This window comes from Poeciliopsis prolifica, unplaced genomic scaffold (assembly GCF_027474105.1).
Source record: "Poeciliopsis prolifica strain line A6 unplaced genomic scaffold, Auburn_PproV2 SCAFFOLD147, whole genome shotgun sequence".
NCBI classification, from domain to species: Eukaryota; Metazoa; Chordata; class Actinopteri; order Cyprinodontiformes; family Poeciliidae; genus Poeciliopsis; species Poeciliopsis prolifica.
In genome coordinates, this window is record NW_026562522.1 from 117,374 (window position 1) to 137,027 (window position 19,654).

The 19,654-nt window shown below is 36.5% G+C and overlaps 1 protein-coding gene across 5 annotated transcripts in view; it reads left to right on the top strand.

The window, feature by feature from the left end:
* The first annotated feature begins 10,282 nt into the window (after nt 1–10,282).
* The window catches only part of ptprz1a (protein tyrosine phosphatase receptor type Z1a), a 78,852-nt gene continuing 69,480 nt past the window's right edge, over nt 10,283–19,654 (top strand). For 2 of the 5 annotated variants that reach the window (XM_055025415.1, XM_055025416.1), the window contains exon 1: nt 10,283–10,593. In XM_055025415.1, the coding sequence (XP_054881390.1) occupies nt 10,533–10,593 (61 nt within the window). In that variant the 5' untranslated portion in view covers nt 10,283–10,532. The remainder of the gene's footprint in view (nt 10,594–19,654) is intronic. The other 3 variants (XM_055025418.1, XM_055025419.1, XM_055025417.1) reach the window with 2 other exon arrangements.

The following is a 19,654-nucleotide window of genomic DNA, read 5'->3' on the forward strand; positions in this document are numbered from 1 at the left end:
ACAGTGGCGTAGTTGGTAGCACTGTTGCCTTACAGCAAGAAGGTCCCGGCTCGGGGTCTTTCTGCACAGAGTTTGCATGTTCTCCTTGTGCATGTGTGGGTTCTCTCCAGGTACTCCGGCTTCCTCCCACAGTCCAAAAACATGACTGTCTCTCTAAATTCTGTGTGTGTGTGTATGGTTGTTTGTCCTGTTTGTCTCTATGTTGCCCTGCAACAGAGTGGCGACCTGTCCAGGGTGTACCCCGCCTCTCACCCGGAACGTAGCTAGAGATAAGCACCAGCACCTCCCGACCCCACTACTACTGTTCTCTGGCTCCCGTAATATCCAAGCTAATCTGTTTTGTCTTTCAAATATTTTTAGTTTTTAGTTCTTTCTTATTGAAATGCACCAAACGTTTTCTAAGGAAACCCAACAGATTCCATCGAGTCAGTGACTTGCAGCATTCACTCCTCGATGAGCATGGAATATGCTACATCATATGTTTATTATAAAAAAAGTTTTAAGTTGTTAGGAAGTCAGGGTTTTGAATTCTGTGTGGTGTTTTGCAGTGCAGTGTCTTGTCTGTTCACTTCTCACAATTTCCCACCAGAGGGAGCCAAGGAACTGCAGCTCAACTGTGGCGCTCCTGCAGTCTTCAAAGCCCTTGTCAATGATATCCTCTGAACTTCCTGAACGTCCCTGTATTTGTTTATTTAAACAATATCCTAATCTACTCCAAATCTCTGGCTGAATACCAAAAACATGTCTGTCTAGTCTTCCAAAGGCAGAGAATTGTGAGGTCCACAAATAATCTGCACCATTGCTGGGCTACATCCTTGAAGGTGAACATGTTTTCACAGATTCAGAGAAGGTCAAAGCAGTCCTTGACTGGCCTACCCCACAAACTTGCTAACAGCTACAAATGTTCATAGGATTGGCCAACTTCCATTATCACTTCATCAAAAACTACAGTCAAACCACAGCCCCATTATAAGCCTTCACTTCCAGATTTCTTTCTCCTGCTCACCCTAAGAAAATGCATTTTTCCTCGAACTCAAGAACCGCTCCTCCCAAACACCCATTGTCATACAGCCCAACCCCCAGAAAGACTTCATCACGTTCTGAAATGGGGGTTGGCACTGTCCTCTCCCAATCAACAAAGGCAAAGTACTGATGAAAAACTTTGCTCTTGTGCTTTCTTTTCCCGCAGACTTTCCCCTGCTGAACGGAATGGCGATGCTATAGAAGAGAAGCGGCACTGGTTGGAGAGTGCTGAACATTCCATGTTGGTTCTGATGAAAATCAGCCAAATGACTCAACTTTGATCAGTCTCGCTGGTCCTTGTTTTTCTCTCTCTTTAATCTCTACATATCATATCGCCAAAGTTCCAATAATATCAAACCAGAAGCCAGATTCTCAACATTTCTCCCTCAATCACTAAGACTATACTCCTATTCCCATCCATCTTTCACATTCTGTACAGAACTTATGTCCCCCACCTTTGTCAGAGGTCATTTAATGTATTGGTTCTATTGAGCCAAGTTTTCCACACATCCTGGCATCAGTCACACCATCGCCAAAAGTCTTTTCTCCACAACAATTTTAAGGAGTATTTTCTTGTATATCCCAATTGCACCCATAACAAAACCTCCCATAAACCTCTAGCCGGACTCCTTCAACACTTAGCCAACTCCAAATGACCCTGATCCCACATCACAGTCAGTTTTGTCACTGGACTTCTGTTTCCCAGACCAAGCCTGTTCAAAGCAACACATTGTGTCCCCCTTCAGAGACCCCTGCACCCACCAGGTATAATGAGGGACAACCAGCCTATGACATAAAATGAATCGCAGACTCCCGTCGGCGAGTTTGTGGATGACAGTACCTCACCAAATGGGTCGTTTACGGTCCAGAGGAACGCTCCTGGGTGCCCCAATTTTTCATTTTGAATTATTCTCAGATGTTCTTTGAAAATGTATGACTGCTTCAACTGGTGTTTTTTGTCTTTTAGTCATGGTCGTGACACTAGTCTCCTTTTCCTTATGCTCTACTTTCTCTGGCCAGAATCCATCTCCAATAAAAGCAGTGACACCAAAAAGCAATAGCCAATTTACAATATTCATATGGTTTTTTTTCCGTTATCTATAAAAAAGACTGATTTCTACCTGTGAAAAGACAGTTTGTTTCAAACTTCCTGAGGATCTGATTCAATTGAAAACACTAAGCCAAAAAACTTCGGCTTTGAGACTCAATTGTGTCTGATGTTAAAAGCCAGCTTTCATATCCGCTGTCCACAGGCTTTTTATGTGTAAATATAAGAGTTTCCCCCTTTTCCCTGTGTCGACATGAGCAAAGTGAGTGCAGTAAAAGGCCTTAAATAGAGCTTCCATTTGACGACTGGTAGCCTCGGGTCTTGTTTCTGCGTGACACTATCGCCCACTACAAAAACCTTCCTTTTTCTCTCTGGACGACATAAACAACAGAAATGAAGGTGGAGCTTGAAGCAATGGAGGATGGACTGTGGAAGAAAAAAAGCATCTTGCTTTTCTCATATAACCAGCTGAGATATTTGGGGGCAGGAGGATTAGCCTGTGGCTCTTCGTACTAATCAAAAGCATTGGAATGGTAAGCTTTTTGCCAGGATCAAGTAAGGCTGAATGTGCAACCTAACAATAGTTGGGTAAAAACCCTCAACTTGTTGCTCCCAACTCACGACTGCCGGTGTTAGCCCTGCAGACTGAACAACATCCTGGTTGGGCTACATTCAGAACACTTTAAACTACTGCTATCACTTTGAGAAGCATTAATCCAGTCCAGTAGGATGTATGTATCTTGTATGAAACTATGGGTTTCAATGATTAGCTGCATTAATTGTAAACCAACATTTTACAATGTTGGTTTCTTTATATATATATATATATATATATATATATATATATATATATATATATATATATATATATATATATATATATATAATATATATATATATATATATATATATATATATATATATATATATATATATATATATAAAGAAACCAACATTGTAAAATGTATATATATATATATATATATATATATATATATATATATATATATATATATAAATATGATACAGTTTTATTTTATGAAATCAATAGTATTCCGTATATAGTGCTAATTTGAATTATTTCAAAAGCAAACTATATTTTCAGTTATAGGTAAACATGTTCACCATCACTAAGATTTATGTAGTCTAAGAGGGCTATCCAGGGGGCTTAAAGGACACTCACACACATCTGTAAAGTTGTTTTATTTGATGCAAGAATATACCACTTCCTGATTCTCCAACATCATCCCAAAACATCACAGAGTACTAAAGGGAAATAGATGGAGAGTGAAAGAGGGAGAGGCACATGTTCTCAGAGTGCATTGTGGAGAGGAATGCCATTCAATCTGGGTGTTTCTTTTCTCTTTCACCAGCCTCTTTTGTGTGGCGGCTAAGGAAGTCCATTGTACAGGCAGACACCCTGAGAAAAAAAAGGCGAGTTTGGAGCGTTGTCTCACGGTGCTTCGACAGTGCTCCAGTCCTAAAAAGACACGAATGAAGGTCTGCCTTCGGAAGCAGCCGGCCTGAAACAAGAGACAATGCCACGGAGCAACTTTGAAGAGCAGCAACAATTAAAAATGCAGCTTCACTACATTAATTATGCATTCATGCTTTTGTCTTCTTTTGGCTTTTTTTAAGGAGTGACAGAGCTGTGAGCTTTAACATTCAACAGGTCTGAGGCAGAGAGAGATTACAGTGAAAAAAAACATGCAAATGGTTCACCAGATGCTATTGTTCAAATGGACGGAGTGAAAGATGTCCGTTGGCTGGTGAGTTTTAGGGGATTATTCCCACTAAGAGGAACCTGTTCAATTAGAAATACAGAACAGAGAATTGAGCCTGCCTGAAAGGAAAAACAAAGCCACAGCAAATAAAAAAACAGATTGTTAAGAGTTTATTTTGCAGAACATGTTGCTAGGAAACTCAGAGTTACAGCTCAGGGTTGCACTTTACAGACTCTTTCTTCAAGACTTTTCTTCTCTCCCCTCGCGCAACATGAATAAAGCAGCTTTCAGAAACCAGTGAGGTCAATTTTTGCTGGTGAGCGGCTCTGTCAGGTGGATGTGTTATGCTTGAATTTGTCGGCAAAGCTCTCCAGTTATCCTCAAATTGATGTTTACTTCAGGGAAAACACCTATGTAATATGATCAGATTTGTCTCATTTACTACAAATCCAAATAAATCTAAGGCACATGTGTCAAACTCATGGCCAAATCTGTCCCTCAGTAGCTTTTATGTGGCCCTCTCGACTCCAGACCCCAAATAACAAATTGGTCATTTCAGATTTTTGCAATTCCACGATTGCAAAAATTTATGCAAAATCAACAGATTCCCGCATTGTTTGCAGTGATGCGTAACTTGGAGTTTTTTGCAAATTTTCAAAAAAATTGTCATAAACATTGGATTTAAGTGACTGTTAAGTCACACCTGCAGGTGGCAGTATTTCTCACTTTTATGACACTGCTACCTAAGCCTGATTCTGTTAGATGTGGCGAGTAACAAAAAACTTAAGCGCAAATATTGTAAGATTTAATATTATTTAATTTAAAAAAACAGAGACAGCTATCTGTTAATATTTGAACAGTTTGGTTTTTTAATCAATACATTCTGCCATAACCAGCCCAAGAGGACATTTGTGAACTTGTTATGGCCCAAAATGAAAATGAGTTTGACACACATGATCTAAAGTATTGATAAATTTATTTCTCAAGTGCCTAAAGATACCTTATTTTGTTGTTATCTTATTCTTTCACAGATTGTGGATAGATTGTTGTTCACAGGTGTGGTATTTGATTTTTTTCCATATTTAATAAAGAGTTAGAAAATAGAAAAACCTAAAATTTTTAAAACAGTGTTGTAATTGAGTACATTGCCCAATCTGTTTATTAAAAAACCCTGTGATCTTGCCTTCTTATGCAGTTCTGCTTAAAAAAATAAAAATAAAATCCAGATTCTAGCACGATCTGGGCTTTCTCACATTCACTTGTTTTCTCTCTGGCAGATTTTTTTTTAACGGGCTTCTCAGGAAACAGTACTGTGAAGAGAAACATTCAAAGAGCCATTACACACAATACCATCTATAAATTTAATAGCACGCCAAAAAATTTTATCTTTATGACACTTTAATCCAATTTGCATGTTAATTTGGAACACAGTATTGATCGACAGTATGGACCATTTTCAGCAAGTATTTTGACTCTATAATAAACCGACATCTTTTAGTTCTTAACTTGAAGCCCATTGTTGACATTAATAGGTAATATTTTTGTACTTTACTGGACAATGGTAGCAGTAGCAACATTGGAGATGAGGATGATGAAGAACTTTTGATCACTGAGGTAAATCAAGATGTTGAGAGACATGAAATAATTGGAGATGCAGAACCTGTATGATTCAAACCTGTAAGTGGGATTGTGTGCATTTCAAAAAAAAAAAATCAATTCTGGCCATAACAGATTAGGAAGTAAAGACATTTCCAGTCATGAATATGGAAGTCTCCAAGCCGAGATTCCACCTCAGAGAGTGACTCCTTCAGACTAGCCATAGCAGCAATTGGCAAACACCTGGTGGAACTGCACATCTGCTGAGCTCATAATAAGAACTATTGTTAAATCCTTGAAAGAGTAATGTTGCTGTGATGGCATGCTGAAAGTGAAATGTTATAAAGAGTAGGAGGTTCCGAAAGAGGGATGCTCAATTTTTGTAACAGACACTTAACAATGTGCAGAGCAAAATTAAGTTGTCTTTTATGAAAGTCTATAATTTCAGAGGCATTTAAAGAACTCCCAAAGCCTCAATCAGAAGCCGACTTCAGTGGCCGCTTCATCTGAACTACAAAAAACCAGACGATGGCCCTCTGAGTCCATCAGAGACACTCGCTGAAATGCGTTTTGTCTGAATGTCCAATAGCGGCAACTTTTGTTGATGCCAAATAGAGTGTAATGCTTAACTAACCAATAGGCAGAAGTTGAAGCCTACCTACCTATTTTTGCATCAGAATTGGCTATGCAATTCTACCTCAATGAGGCAGAACTACATAAGGAAAAGTAAAAAAAAAAAAGGAGACAATGCAATGACAAAAGAAAAGAACACTTGCATAAGAAAAAGGCAAAACGTGACATACATTTCCTTTTAATTACAGTGTGTAAGGAAAAAGAAAAGGTTTTCAATGGAGTTCAGTGCAGTGGTCTCTTAATTTTTTCCAGAGCTGTTATATTTCTGTTTTTAGTTTTAATTATGTCCGTTTTAAAATAGCAGTGTTCCTGGAAAATATCTGACACTGCAGTAAAGATATTACATTCATACATGTTAGTCATATACTTATTGAGTGGTGGCTTTTATCATTAGCAGTTAAAATATTGGAAAGATTTTTGTGTCTTATGTATTTGATTGAATTTTTCTTGACCAGAATTGACAGAAATTACTAATTGTAAAACAAAACAAAAGAAATACAGGAGATAAAAAAGAATAATTAATAAAAGTTGATTACTTAAGCAATAAAATAAGAATGTTGCTGCATCTACTCTAAGTAGATAAAAGAAAAAATAAGATCTTGTAATTTTGGAAAAACTGATCAGAGCAAACCTTGTCGCAGACACCTCCTTCCTCCCTCACCTCCAATCAATTCAAAGCGGCCATGTAGCACAAAAATGGATCAAACACCATTACACACCCGCGTTACTACATCCAACACCCCCTTCCCGAAATTGTAGGCCAGACTCTGGTACTGGTAACAATCTACTAGCAGATTCAATGCCCTGCAGGAACTTTATTGACTATTTATGGATTTTGAGTCACATCAGACAAGGTTGAACCCATGTTTTGGTGGCATGGCTCAAGTTGACAATCGAACACATGAGGAGTGATAAAGAGTGATAGATCACATCTCAAAAATGAAAAAAAAAAACATATATATACACATATATATTTACATATATATGTGTATATATATACATATATATATATACTAATTTTCTTAGTATATCTATTTATTATCATATTACATTCATCTAAATTAATCTGAAATTCATTTTAAATTCTGATTTACTTATTGAAATTTTATAATAAATATTTTTAGATTTTCATGTCTATTTTGCAAGAATGATTACCTCTTCAGTGCCTTCAGTGCACATATCACATGTGCTGAAGCCAAATAAAATCTCCAGATATTTCTTATAGGTCAGGTTTATATAAACTTTGATAAATTCTGTTATCAAGTTACTTCCTTTTTGAGTTACTTGATTTAATGCTCAATAAGGGTGCCATACTCTCAAATGCAATTACATATTTTAGACCATTATAATTACACATAGAGGTCAGCAACCATTAGACCTAACCAAAAGAGGATATGTGTGTGTAAGAAAATTAGCTGTAAAAAAGTTTTACAAAGGGAAGGCATGCCTGAAAATTAACACTGAACAATGATGTGAAGCTTGGATTAATAGAGCACACAGAACTTCATATAAAAGGGGTTCTTTATTCTCAAAACGAACAATTTTCTCTGAGTTGCAAAAATGTAAAATATAAAGTTGAAGATATGGAGTAAAAATAGTATTTTGTTAAGTGAATGGTCTGTATTATAGTAATAATATATTATTATAGTAATAATAAAGCTCCTGACTAGCAGCAGCTTGAGTAAAATTGTGTGTTAACAGCACTATTCGCATTCAACAGAGACATAGCAATGCAGCTTAATAATAAACTGAAATAGAAAAATCAGTTCTCAACAAAAGCCAATGGCATCTCTAAAAGAGGACAAAACATGACATGACGTCAGCAACATCACTTCAGCTTTGTACACGGAAAAGGTAATGCAATTTTATTTGTCACATTTTCAGCAACAAATCAAAGTGCAGCTCAAATAATACAGTTCAGATATTGATTAGCAAATCTTGATTCTTCACTTATGTGGTAATAAAGTCGGTGATCAAAAGGTCCTTCTCTTCCGTTTTACAAGTGCCAGAGAATGTTAATAAAAGGTTTTTTCAACTTCCGGTACTCTGTGTTACAACAGCACCACATGCTGGCAAAAAACCAGCATATGAAATGAAAGGAAAACAAGGTTTACAAATTATATATTTACAGGTAACCATTTTTCACCTGGTTACAGATGAATAAGTTTACATGTGAAATATTTTGGAAAACAACTATGTTTTCCCAGTAACCCATGGTGGAGGGGTTTGACTGTCCTAATAATACAGCAGCTGTTTTTCAGTCAAGATTTGCTATGAAAAGACCAGAGGGCTGATGTTGATTTCTACATCAGTAAATGTCTTCAGTTAATTTCTTTTTTTTTTTTGTATATTTTAAAAGAGCAATTTTTGAACAATCTTTTTTTTTTAAAGAAACTATGTCATTTGAAAATATTTTGTGATAATTAATCCCTGACTTTACCAGTTACTCAGACAATCCAGTGGGACTTACAATAGATGGTTGAAGTTACCCTTACAGGACTGCTCTTGATGCTTGTTCTGTTGAGACTTAAAAAAACAGTGATGGTACAGAAAATGCCTTTGGTAAAGAACCTATTTCTGAAATTGAAGACAATGCCAAGAAGCTAGTGAAGAAAAAAATGAAAAGGTATGATGAATAGAAAAGGTCAGTTTAATCAACTGACTTTGAGATTCAAGGTAGATCTGTGGAATGCCTTATCGGACCTGAAAATGTTGAAGGCATCCAGTCTACAAGTATATATTTGTCAAGAATTAAGAAAACAACTGCTTTATTTGAAAGCTCCAGTCAACAGCGGTCAAGAGAGTATTTGAGTTTGATGAGGACAATCATTAATATGAAATTACTTGCCTTGCTTTGACATAAGGGCAATCATTGCACAAACCTTTCCTGCTGCACACATCCAGTATCAGGTTACGATAAGCTTAAAAAGTAATGCCAAGCTTTCAAAACATGTTACTTCTCCAAGTGCCTCAAAATTGCCTCTTGCTCAGTTTTAATCACCTTAAGTGACAAGTGCTTTTTCTAGCCTTCCACGCTCGCTTTCACTGAGGATATTTAACGTCCTTTACCAGCATTTGGAAAGGACTGCAAATTCAGTGTCTGGAGGGCCAGAAGAAACCCCTTTATCTTTGCTCGACCTAGCTGACTAACCTGTTACTGAGGGACAAGACTGTCAAAAGGTTTCTGCAAATGACCCTAACCCTAAACCTTGAACTTTTAAGATGAACATGACTTTGCAGAGATGCTACAATATTTTCTCAGGTGATAGCTTAAAAACCATGAACCGGACTAAGTTGAAGACCATCTTCGACATCATTGGAACATTCAGAAGTTTAGAAATCTGTTGCCAATGCCTTCAGGATGTTTCGCAAAAATAGGTTTGCAAAGCTGTTTAGAGAGTTCCTTGCTTTGACCTATCACAGCATGTTCCATATTGGTAATGACACACTTTTTGATATGCTATCAGTTTGGATTGTACTAGCTGTTAGAATTATTATGTGTAGTTATCACTCTTCCATTAGTAGTTTTACATTACCAGTTTGTTTTTTTCATTTAAAGGTTTTAACTTTCTATTGTGTGAATGAACCCGATGCTATATTGAAACTTTTGACCCACAGTTACAGAATGTCTCTGCAGCATGATTATCACTAACAGAATGTTCCAATGCCCTTGTGAGAATTTGCTTTCATGAGAAAGAGCTAGATGACCTGTGTCAAAAGTCAAAACTTGCTTTTCCTTTTTTATCTTTCCCTCCCCTGAAAATAAAAGGCAAGTTCTAACTTAAGGTTTGCAGAACACACAGTGGGCAGCTTGTAGACGGGTCATGAATGTGGGACCCAAATGGTTGACAAAATAAACTTGGTTGATAAACTTCTGGAACATGTTTTATTTTTCAGAGTCTGATTGAATCTCTCCATTGATTCCTTTGTCTGGGGATGATGTAAGTTGGTGTAGCAGGAAGAGATTCTTTATTCAGTTAAGATCAAATATTGGCTCTTTGGCTTTTTCTCTTTTTCTTTATGTTTTCTTCAGTTTATTTTTTCTTCACAGCATGCTTTATTTTAATTCATTCACTCTCATCCCTCCTTTTACTTTTATCTTTCTTCCATCGAGTGCCACCTGTGTTAGTTGTTTCCTTGTCTTCTGTTTCTCTTCTTTATTTGCTTAGCTATTGTTTTGGTTCTTTATTTCCCTCCATTAGCTATGAGCTTAGCAGTGCATTATGAGTGTGAGAAGCGCTACTCGGGTTTGTTGTGTGAAAGAAATGGAGCCGGCGTGACCTCGAACTGTGGGCGGTGCAGAGCTTCAGTCTGGCGGCTGTTCTTCAGTCAAAGCGGAGGGAGGACACGGTACACACACACACACACGCCCGCAGTCAAACCACAACAACGAGCAGCACCGCAGTTAGAGCAGCATGGAGCTGTAAGGACCTGGGACTAGTTTCCCATTAACCGACTCCACTTCGGTTTCAAGAACTTCTCCGAGCTAAGTGCGTTTTTGCCGCAACATGGAGAGTAAATGCAGCGGGCTGCTTCTGGTTGCGCACTTTATCCTCATTTGCCAACAAGGTAAGTCATGCTGCGGGATGTATTTGGTCCACACTACACGTATTATACTATTTTATTGTGTTCACGTTCAGATTTAGATGAATGTGTTTTATTTTTGTATTTCTTTTTTGTTGTTGTTGGTCAACTTTTGCGGTTATTGCGCAGCAGCTCCAGGTGCGCCGCTTCGCCAGAAACAAACTGAAACGATGGTGCTGCTAATGAGTTTGGATTAGATGCATTTGCCCAAGTTTAGTTCCATCAAACAAAGGGCTTCATGTGTGTGTGATGTCTTCTTTGTTTTCTGTTGAAAATCACCCGGTGCTTCTGTGGGATGACAGATTAAAACGTTGGGAGGAGCAGAAGGTATCCTATCAGCTCCAAAGCGGAGCTGTCAAGCATGAAAAAGTGGTTTGGACGCGGTCTCACTGGTTCATTAAAGCTGTCAGATGCTCCTAATCTGTCTGAAACAACAGCCGTAATCCTCCAGCCCTGGTAAAAAAAAAAAATAATTTACTAATTATGTTAAATTTTAACATACTTGAGTATATTTCAAGTTCACTTAGGATTAATTAACTTAAAGTGTGACATTTTGGAACAACTAATTTTGTGCTTAATGTACTTTAATTGTATTTACTGTCGTGTTTATGACAGTATCATGTCAGTCTTATCCACACCCCGTCAAATACAGTCTTACCCACATTTTTCAAGAGTACATTGCCAATATACTATCACAGAATTGTACAAATTGTCAATACATTCAAAGTTTACAGACAACATGCTTATGAAAATTAGCACAATAAAACAATAGGTACACTTTAGAGGAAATGTAAAAAATATTTCACTAAGAACAGAGTATTGTTTTCATTGAGAATCACAGTATTCCAGTTTTACGCCAGACAACTGACATTTCTTCCTAAGAACAATGAGGATCAGCAGAACATTCCCATTCACTGGACCACTGCACTTAACAGAAACGTACAAAAAGAGAATAATAGAGCAATTAACCAGAGTATTGTATTTTAAAGAGCACAGAAAAACAGCAAAGAAAAAAAAAATATGACCTACAATTTTAAGACATTGTGGACTTGCTATGTACATATTGTCGTTAGAACTGATGATGATTGGAACCGGATGCCTGTAGTGACTGAACATTTTTGGGTGTCGTATGTGCCTGTTTATGTTAGAAGTAGAAAAAGAGACAGCAATATCATAGAATCAGTTGATGTTGGCATTAACTATGAAGTTATTTTAAGTGTAGACTTAAGGGAGACAATCTACCTGACAAGCTTCCCATCCATGATCTGAACACATTGATCTTGCAGGGTGGGGAGTGGGGCTGGAAGTGCCCAGTTCCAGCAGTCATAAGATGAGAGGCGGGGTTCACCCTGGACAGGTCACAGTCCATCACCAGGCCCTGAAAGCTAACAACAAATAAAATTTATGAAAGAGAAGAGGTAGATCAACAAGGGGAATAAATTCTGTCCAATTATTATTTTTTAATCAAATCATGTTTATAAAGCGCTTAGTGTTGGTAACACACCAGTTTTTGCTGTTAAGAATGTGGCCAGCTGCTCAGAAAAAAAACAAAACAAAAAACCTTACATCCTCAGAACTGGTGTGGTGATCTGGTGGAGCCAGAGCTTATTCTGAGACAGTAAAGTCTTTAGGATTTCTAATTCCTCCATGCAGTTATAATATGAAGCTGAATGAATCATAAAAGTCACAATGAATTTAATAAAATAATTATTTCTGAAACCAACGTAAGTTTGTATATTTCTTCACTGCACTCTTCCTAATTAAACGAAGATAATTAGCATTTGGAAGAAAACTTACCACCAGCTAGCAACACGTTAGCAGTCTGCCTCCCTTTGGGCTCTTTTCGTAACCCATATTTAATTTCCATCGGTTCTTGTCCAGTTGTGTTGTTGTCTTACTTGGACTAGGAGGTCAACAGCTTGAATTGATCAAAATGATCAAGGGCTTATTTACTTTTAATTCAATATTATGCGAGTAAAAATGGCAAATTTGAACATCATATGTTATCCGGCTTCGTGGCTTTTCGACTCTTTATGGCGCTGTTCAACTGAACTGAAAGTGTGCAATATTCCCACTTATTGCACACTTTATAGTTTGGAGTGTGAACTGGAGCTAATGCCATTCACTAATAGATCTTACATCATACATCTGAAAATGGATTGCGTGAAGACAGCTTCTGTTTTTTAGTTAAAAAACTGAAAACAGATCATATTCGTAGAGAGATAAAAAGTATTGCTTTTGTTGTAGAACCTTTGTCACTAAAGTGTCAATGTTAGATATTTTGATGTTTATTTACATCAAGTTCCACTATAAGGATTGTTATTTTTTTATTCTTTGACATTTTAACAAAAATAGTAAAAGATTATTAAGGCACCTAAAGTATACATTGAGATGTAATTTAAAACATACTGAAATTAATCATTTAATTATTAAATTATGTTACGTACATTTTTAAGAATTCTATTTTGAGATATCTTTAAAATATCTCAAAATAGATTTTTTTTAAACATACACTTGAGTAAGTGTATATTTACACTTGAGCAAATACATATTTTTTCACTTAAAGTATACTTTTATTTAATATATTTCTTAAAAGTTTATTTTGGTAAAATTTTATTTAAGTATGTTTGAAGTTATTATGTCAAAATCGGTACAAGCATGCTTTTAGTAAACTACGTATATATTTATAGGTAGTATATGTAAAATATACTTACACAAGTGTAAGTATATTTTACATATACTAAAGTATATTTTTCTTTCACTAGGGAATGCTTCACAGAGACACCTGCACTCACTGCAATGATCTTATGTCTAATTGAGTGAAGTTTCTGTTGCCAGTTCTCCAGGACAGAGAACTTTGTCAGGATTTCATCTAGTGTCTAAAAGCAAGAATGAAGTGATCCAGAGTTTAAGGACTTTAATGTTAGTAGGAAGTCAGTCTTGCTTGTTCCACTTTCATTTTGGCTGCAGGCCAATGAGGCGCTTAAAATATTTGGTTTCATTCTGATTAACATCTGAGGAAGACAGGCTAACTGTTAGTAGAAGTATAAGCTCATAATGTATTTCATGGTATTTTGTCTGCTCAAAGACTCTAGCAACACATTTAGTAAGGATGGTTGAATAGAACTATATGAAATATTACAGTATGTAGATGACACACATACTTGACAAAGACTAACCAGTGCTGTGATGCTGTTTTATGTCTTTCAGTTTGCTTATGCTTGGACACGTTATCAGTTATTGAAATGGATAGGTGGGTAGTGACTAGTTAGAAGGGCTGTAAAAAAAATAGATATTTCAATATAATATTTTGTAGAATTTTTTTTTAAATATACACATTTTTATCAAATTTAATATGAACATACTTGAGCTCCAGACCAACTTTTTTCACTGGTGCACTTAACTTTTGTTCTCAGGTATACCAACACAAAAGTTAGGAACACCAGTTTTTTCCCCCAAAGACTTAGAAATGACTTTCTAACCTCTGTGGCAGAAAATACACTAAAAATGTATTTTTAGTGGTTATTAGCAAAATATTCATATGTAATACAAAACAATTTTTCAATCAATAATCTTCATTGTCATTATAGAAACCATGAAATAAAAATTACACGGAATATGCAGAGCAATCAAATTTTAACAGATTTTAAGCCACAAATAAATTCCTTAACAGAGGTCACACTCATGCAAAACTTAATTGAAATAATATAAATAACATTTGCACAAAGTAGAAAGAAGATATCAATGGCCTTTGAGAAACCTTGTTTGTATAATATCTACACATTTGTGGAGGCCCTGGGGAAGACCCAGAACACGCAGGAGGGACTATATTTCTCGGCTGGCCTGGGAACACCTTGGGATTCTTGGAATTCCCTTGGAGGAGCTGGGGAGAGGGAAGTCTGGGTCTCCCATTTTAAGCTGTTACCCCCGCAACCCGACCCCACATAAGCGGCAAACACTGGATGGACGGATATTCTCAAATATGAAAAGAGAAGAAATGAGAAGATTTCTCATAAGCAGTTAAAAAGGGTGCCAAATTTTATACAATCTATTTTCAGAACCTTGGACAGTAAATGTTATCTTTTCCAAGTCCATACGAAAAACATTATCCCTTATCCATTTTATATCCCCTATAAAATGATCCTTATCCAATGTGAAGGGGGCGCTGAATCTTCCCACCAAAATAAGATGGCAAAGGATGAAAATGAGAGCATTCTATATTCAAAGCATGGTAAATCCAGTTCTGACACAACTTCAGACAGTGGAGAAGGAGTTCAGCTGGATCATCACCAATCTCTAATTGGTTTAGGCCACAAAATAGACCTAATGTGTTAAACACACTTTTTTTTGTATGTAGACTGGTTTCAGCAGGGCTACCTCTTTTTTTTTTTTTTTTTTTTTTCAGGTGAGCTATTGAGAAGTCTGGTGTTGTTAATGACAAAATTGGCCACACTCTAGATCCCTTCTGACTCATATATTTGTCCAAACAGTTTGACTTTTATGTCACAACACTGCCATAAGAGACATTCAGCTCCTGTTCTGTCCATAGCTAATCACCTGATCATGAGCTGCACTGAGTTTTAATCTCATGGGCAGTACATCCATACAAATCACGAGCCTCTCCTTTTAGCTGACAAGACAAGGCAAATAGTGTTTGCACTTAGGCATCCTTGGTGTCTCTGAGTTGCCTAGGAGAAAAATGGAAGGCTGAAGCATGTGACATACAAACCTAACCCTATCACCATGCCTTGATGTTTAAGAGTAATTTAAAAAGCCAGTAAAGCTCCTGCACTTGCAACAGTGAAGTAGAAAAGCTGTTGGTTGACATAAGTCAACTTTATCTGTTTAAATGTAAACCGATATAATCTACTGCCTTATTTGATTTCTATTCAAAATATTGTGCAAAATTGCCAGAAAGAGAAATTGTACTGGGATCCTGCTAAATAAATCTGGATGGACCAAATCCTGGCATACATGGTAAAAAAAAAATGCTTTGTATTAGTCAGATCCATGTGTGCTTTATTTACTATAAAACTATCCCCTAATTCTCTCTCAGTAACATATTATCAAGAGCAAATTAGCAGGCAAATGGAATCACACAGTGATACTGTGGGTGAGATTGGACTAAAATGCAAGCAAAGCAAAGGCAGAGTGTACATAAATATGAAAAAAGTTTTAATAAGCCAGTCGTTCATAGAATTATACCGACTTTTGCTTGCGTCAAATGAAGATTTCTTTTCCTTGATTTCAAACTTGATGGTAGCCAGGGATGCAAAAGCAAACTTCAGACTTCCCTTAGATTTGAAGTCAGGGATTCCAGTCTCATAAACAGTCTGTAACATGTAATCATGAGTGAAAGTAAGCATGTATGTCATACTAATGAATAATGTTGTCCCCTCTGAGTTACCGTACTGTTTACAAATGACTGCTAACATAACGTAACATAACATAACATAAGTTTGCTGATTAAATTAATTAACAGCAGCTTCTAAGTTAGGTTGTTTTATTTGATGTTTCCATGAAGCAGGGTTTACAATTATAGCAAACTGCTTATGCTAGCTGTAGCATTATGATGGTGCTTCAGACAACTATTTTACAAACATAATTTTATAAATGGAGGAAACCTAACCTAACACCATGAACAATATATTCTCTTGCTGTTAAGGTCAATACATAATTTTACTTTACTCATAGTGTTGGCTAGCTTCAGTTTTCAGTGGGCTAAAGATGGGGAACAAACTGGACCAGTTTGTATCATATGACATCACATCATCATATGATAAAAGACTGTCTGATACTTGATAGAAATATTTCTGAGACCTGTGTCTTCACACCAGTAAATCTGTTACTATTTCGCTTTTTGTTTAAAATGGCAAAATACATTGACAGGTTGTTTTTTAAAGTTCTAAAAAATAGTCAGCAAAAAAAAGTTGTTTAATTGGTAAACGTGTTTTTCTGAATTCAAAAGGTCTGCTTTGTCTCTTGATAATTATATGACCCTAAAAGCCCAATGTATCAGATATTATATAACAAATTTGTGAAAACTGGACAATGTTTGAAACATTTGCTGTTTTGTCATGTTCAGAGTATCCAATACACTGTTGTGGTTTTAAAAATTAAAATTCTGTGACAGTTTCTTCTGTCAGCCTTTAAATGGTTAAATGACTTTCAATCAAAACAGATTGAAGTCTTTTCTTTAGCATAGCTTTTCGTAACACTGATATTATTTGAAACTGGAAACATGTTCAACTCAGTGTTCAATGTGCTAAGCTTGGATTTATGGCATTTTGTTTAGTTTCAAAGTCTACATGCACAACCTATAAGTTTATATTGCATTTAATCAAGCTTCTGTTGTGTTAAGTGAGCTGCCAAGAGACAACTCTCAGTGGGAAAAAAGAACAGCCTGCCTAACTTTAATTTTCTTCATTTCAAAGCTGACCTTTTTCAAATTTGTATGAGGAACACAGTTCCAAAAAATTATTGTATTTCAATAACCAGCTTCTATAAAGTTAAGCTGATGACAAGTGTGATGCATAATTGCATGGCAATTTGTGTCACTGCCAGTCTTTGGAAAAAGGACGAGACGCTGTGACAGTGTGAAGCTGGGGAAAAAGTGTGAGAGTACAGAGTGGGTGAATGAGTGGCAGAGTGGGGTGGGGAATTTTGGGGTTCCTCGGGCCCGGAGGCCTCACAGGGAGATTGGAGTGCAGGTTAAGCGGCACTCCTTAATTCATTAGTCTTCCTCAACATCCCCAGCCTTGTTACCAACCTCATTTCCTGCCAGCTTCTATCTCTGTTCTCAGGCCCGCTTTGTCTACTGTACACTGTAAAAAACATCACATCTTGCATCAGATAAGGCTATTCTATTTATTTTGGTCAACTTTAATCATAAAACAATATTGTCTAAATGGTATTAAATCATTTAAACTGACTTTAAAATATCAGTTGTTCTTTTAAATAAGCTATGTAAAATTAACCATGTGTTGACAAATGTTCTTTGGACTTAAAGCTCTATTTTTCCATGGGAATTGTTTTAACTTAGCAAAATTAAAAAAAAAAAACTTGTAAAACTTGTGATTGTGACTTTATAAAATAATGAATACAGTTTTACTGTTGCCCATCTTTGAGATCAGAATAGATATGTTAATAGTGTAGCATGAAATAATGAAGGAAATTATATTACCCACAACAAAGAAATAAACTAAGGTCTCTTCCTGGTGTGTGAGCATGCTTTCATGAAAAAGCTATCTCAGTGTATCCGTTGTACATTGGGATACAGATTGTGTGAAGAGAAAATTTAAATTTGGGGCAAGAAGTAAGATGGTGCACACTTTTGTGCATGTCTACCCCTGTCACTTAAGAGTACATGCTTTAACTGTTTTGGAAAATTCACTTCTATTTCATGTTTACATCTGTGGTTCTTTAGAGTCCTAAAGACTTAGAAATGACTTTCTAACCTTTTTCTGATTTAGAAATGTTAGGGATCTTGTTTCTCGTCTGTGATTTTTTTTTTCTTTTTTTCAACAGAGCCATGATGTTTAAGATAGTTTGGGCTTCATGTTGTTAGACAAGTTCTATTTAAAACATTGTTTAAAATTTTACAGGCCTGGTGTTAGCCTGATTGTGAATCAAGTTTTACTTTTAATAAAATGATAATATAATAATAATATTCTATCATGGTATAATGAAGCATATTGATTTAGTACAGTGCTTTATCCTTAAATAGATAATGTTTTTTTTTCTTGATCTTTATGTATACACATTAGGTTTTTGTAAACAACTAGTAATTTAGCTATTATTATGACAATTTAAATGTAATAACTTTAAGGTTGGAAATATTTTCTTGAAATATCAATATCAGTCCAGAGAGCCTGAAGACCTACTTTGTTTAAACATGCCTTTGGTAGTTTAGTGTAGCCTCTAATTGTTGGCATGTGAAAAATTTTTCTTACAGTGTATTCCCTCATGCCAAGATCTTTATATTTTGCTATTTAACATTTTTTCTAACTCTTTTGCCCTTGCTTTTCTTAGCTCTTAATCTCTCACTTTTTGTCTTTCTTTTACATCTTCTCTGCTGCTGCACAGGTTTTGTTAACCCTTTTCATGCATCACTCCCCTTTGGCAGCGGCACAGCTTCATTCATCTGCTGTCTACTCTCTTTCTTTTCAACCCCTTAAGGTTTTTTTAATCCTCTTCTTCATTTGGCTGCCCTCTCATTTCTGGGTGTGTGAGGGTTGAAGGATGGTGTTGTGGGGTGGCCATATTGTCTCTGTTGATGCCTGCCTGGCGTTCTGCCACCACATTGACCCACCCTCTCCTTCATCTCATCTTCTGCAGTCGTGGCTTTTCAAAACTATGTTATGGAGGATGTTGGCAAATCCAGGTGGCTTACAGTACCTCTGATAGGACCCCTCACATCAGGGTCCTGTTTGTCAGTAAAACAAGTAAAGCCTCTGTAGAGGAACTTGTGGAGAGCTATTGGATTTGGGATCCACTTATGCTCTGGCTGCAAGATTGTAGTGCCTGTTTGATCCCGACCCTTCGATGGCCCTTATCTAAAGGGCCATAGACCAACAAAGCACTACAAAGAAAAAGCCATGCAGTAAAAGACCATCGATAAAAGGCCCAAGAGGAGGACATGGGCTGGAAAAAGTCCTCAACAGTGAAAGGGCTGATACGGTCTGTTTCTTTTCCATTCATTTGCTTGTGGTGGGGCTCTAATAAGCAGGTGAATGCAGAACTGCTTTAGGCAGATGTTAGATCACACAAAAGGCCTTGGATGGGCTTCAGCAGGGCCTTTCTCATATTTACAGAACATTTACATTTCATGAATTAGTCTGACCTTATTATCCAGATCAGCTTCCACAAGTTCAGCAGCAATGAGCTTAAGTCTTCAATCAACAACAGTAAAAGCTTACAGAACAGGAAGTTAAACTCTTCATCACCATGTCTCTATTCAGATCACTGACAAATTGAGAGAAAAGCTATTGTTTGAAAAACAAAAACAGGTCAACAGTTACTTTTAGGATTTCTTCAAAGAATGACC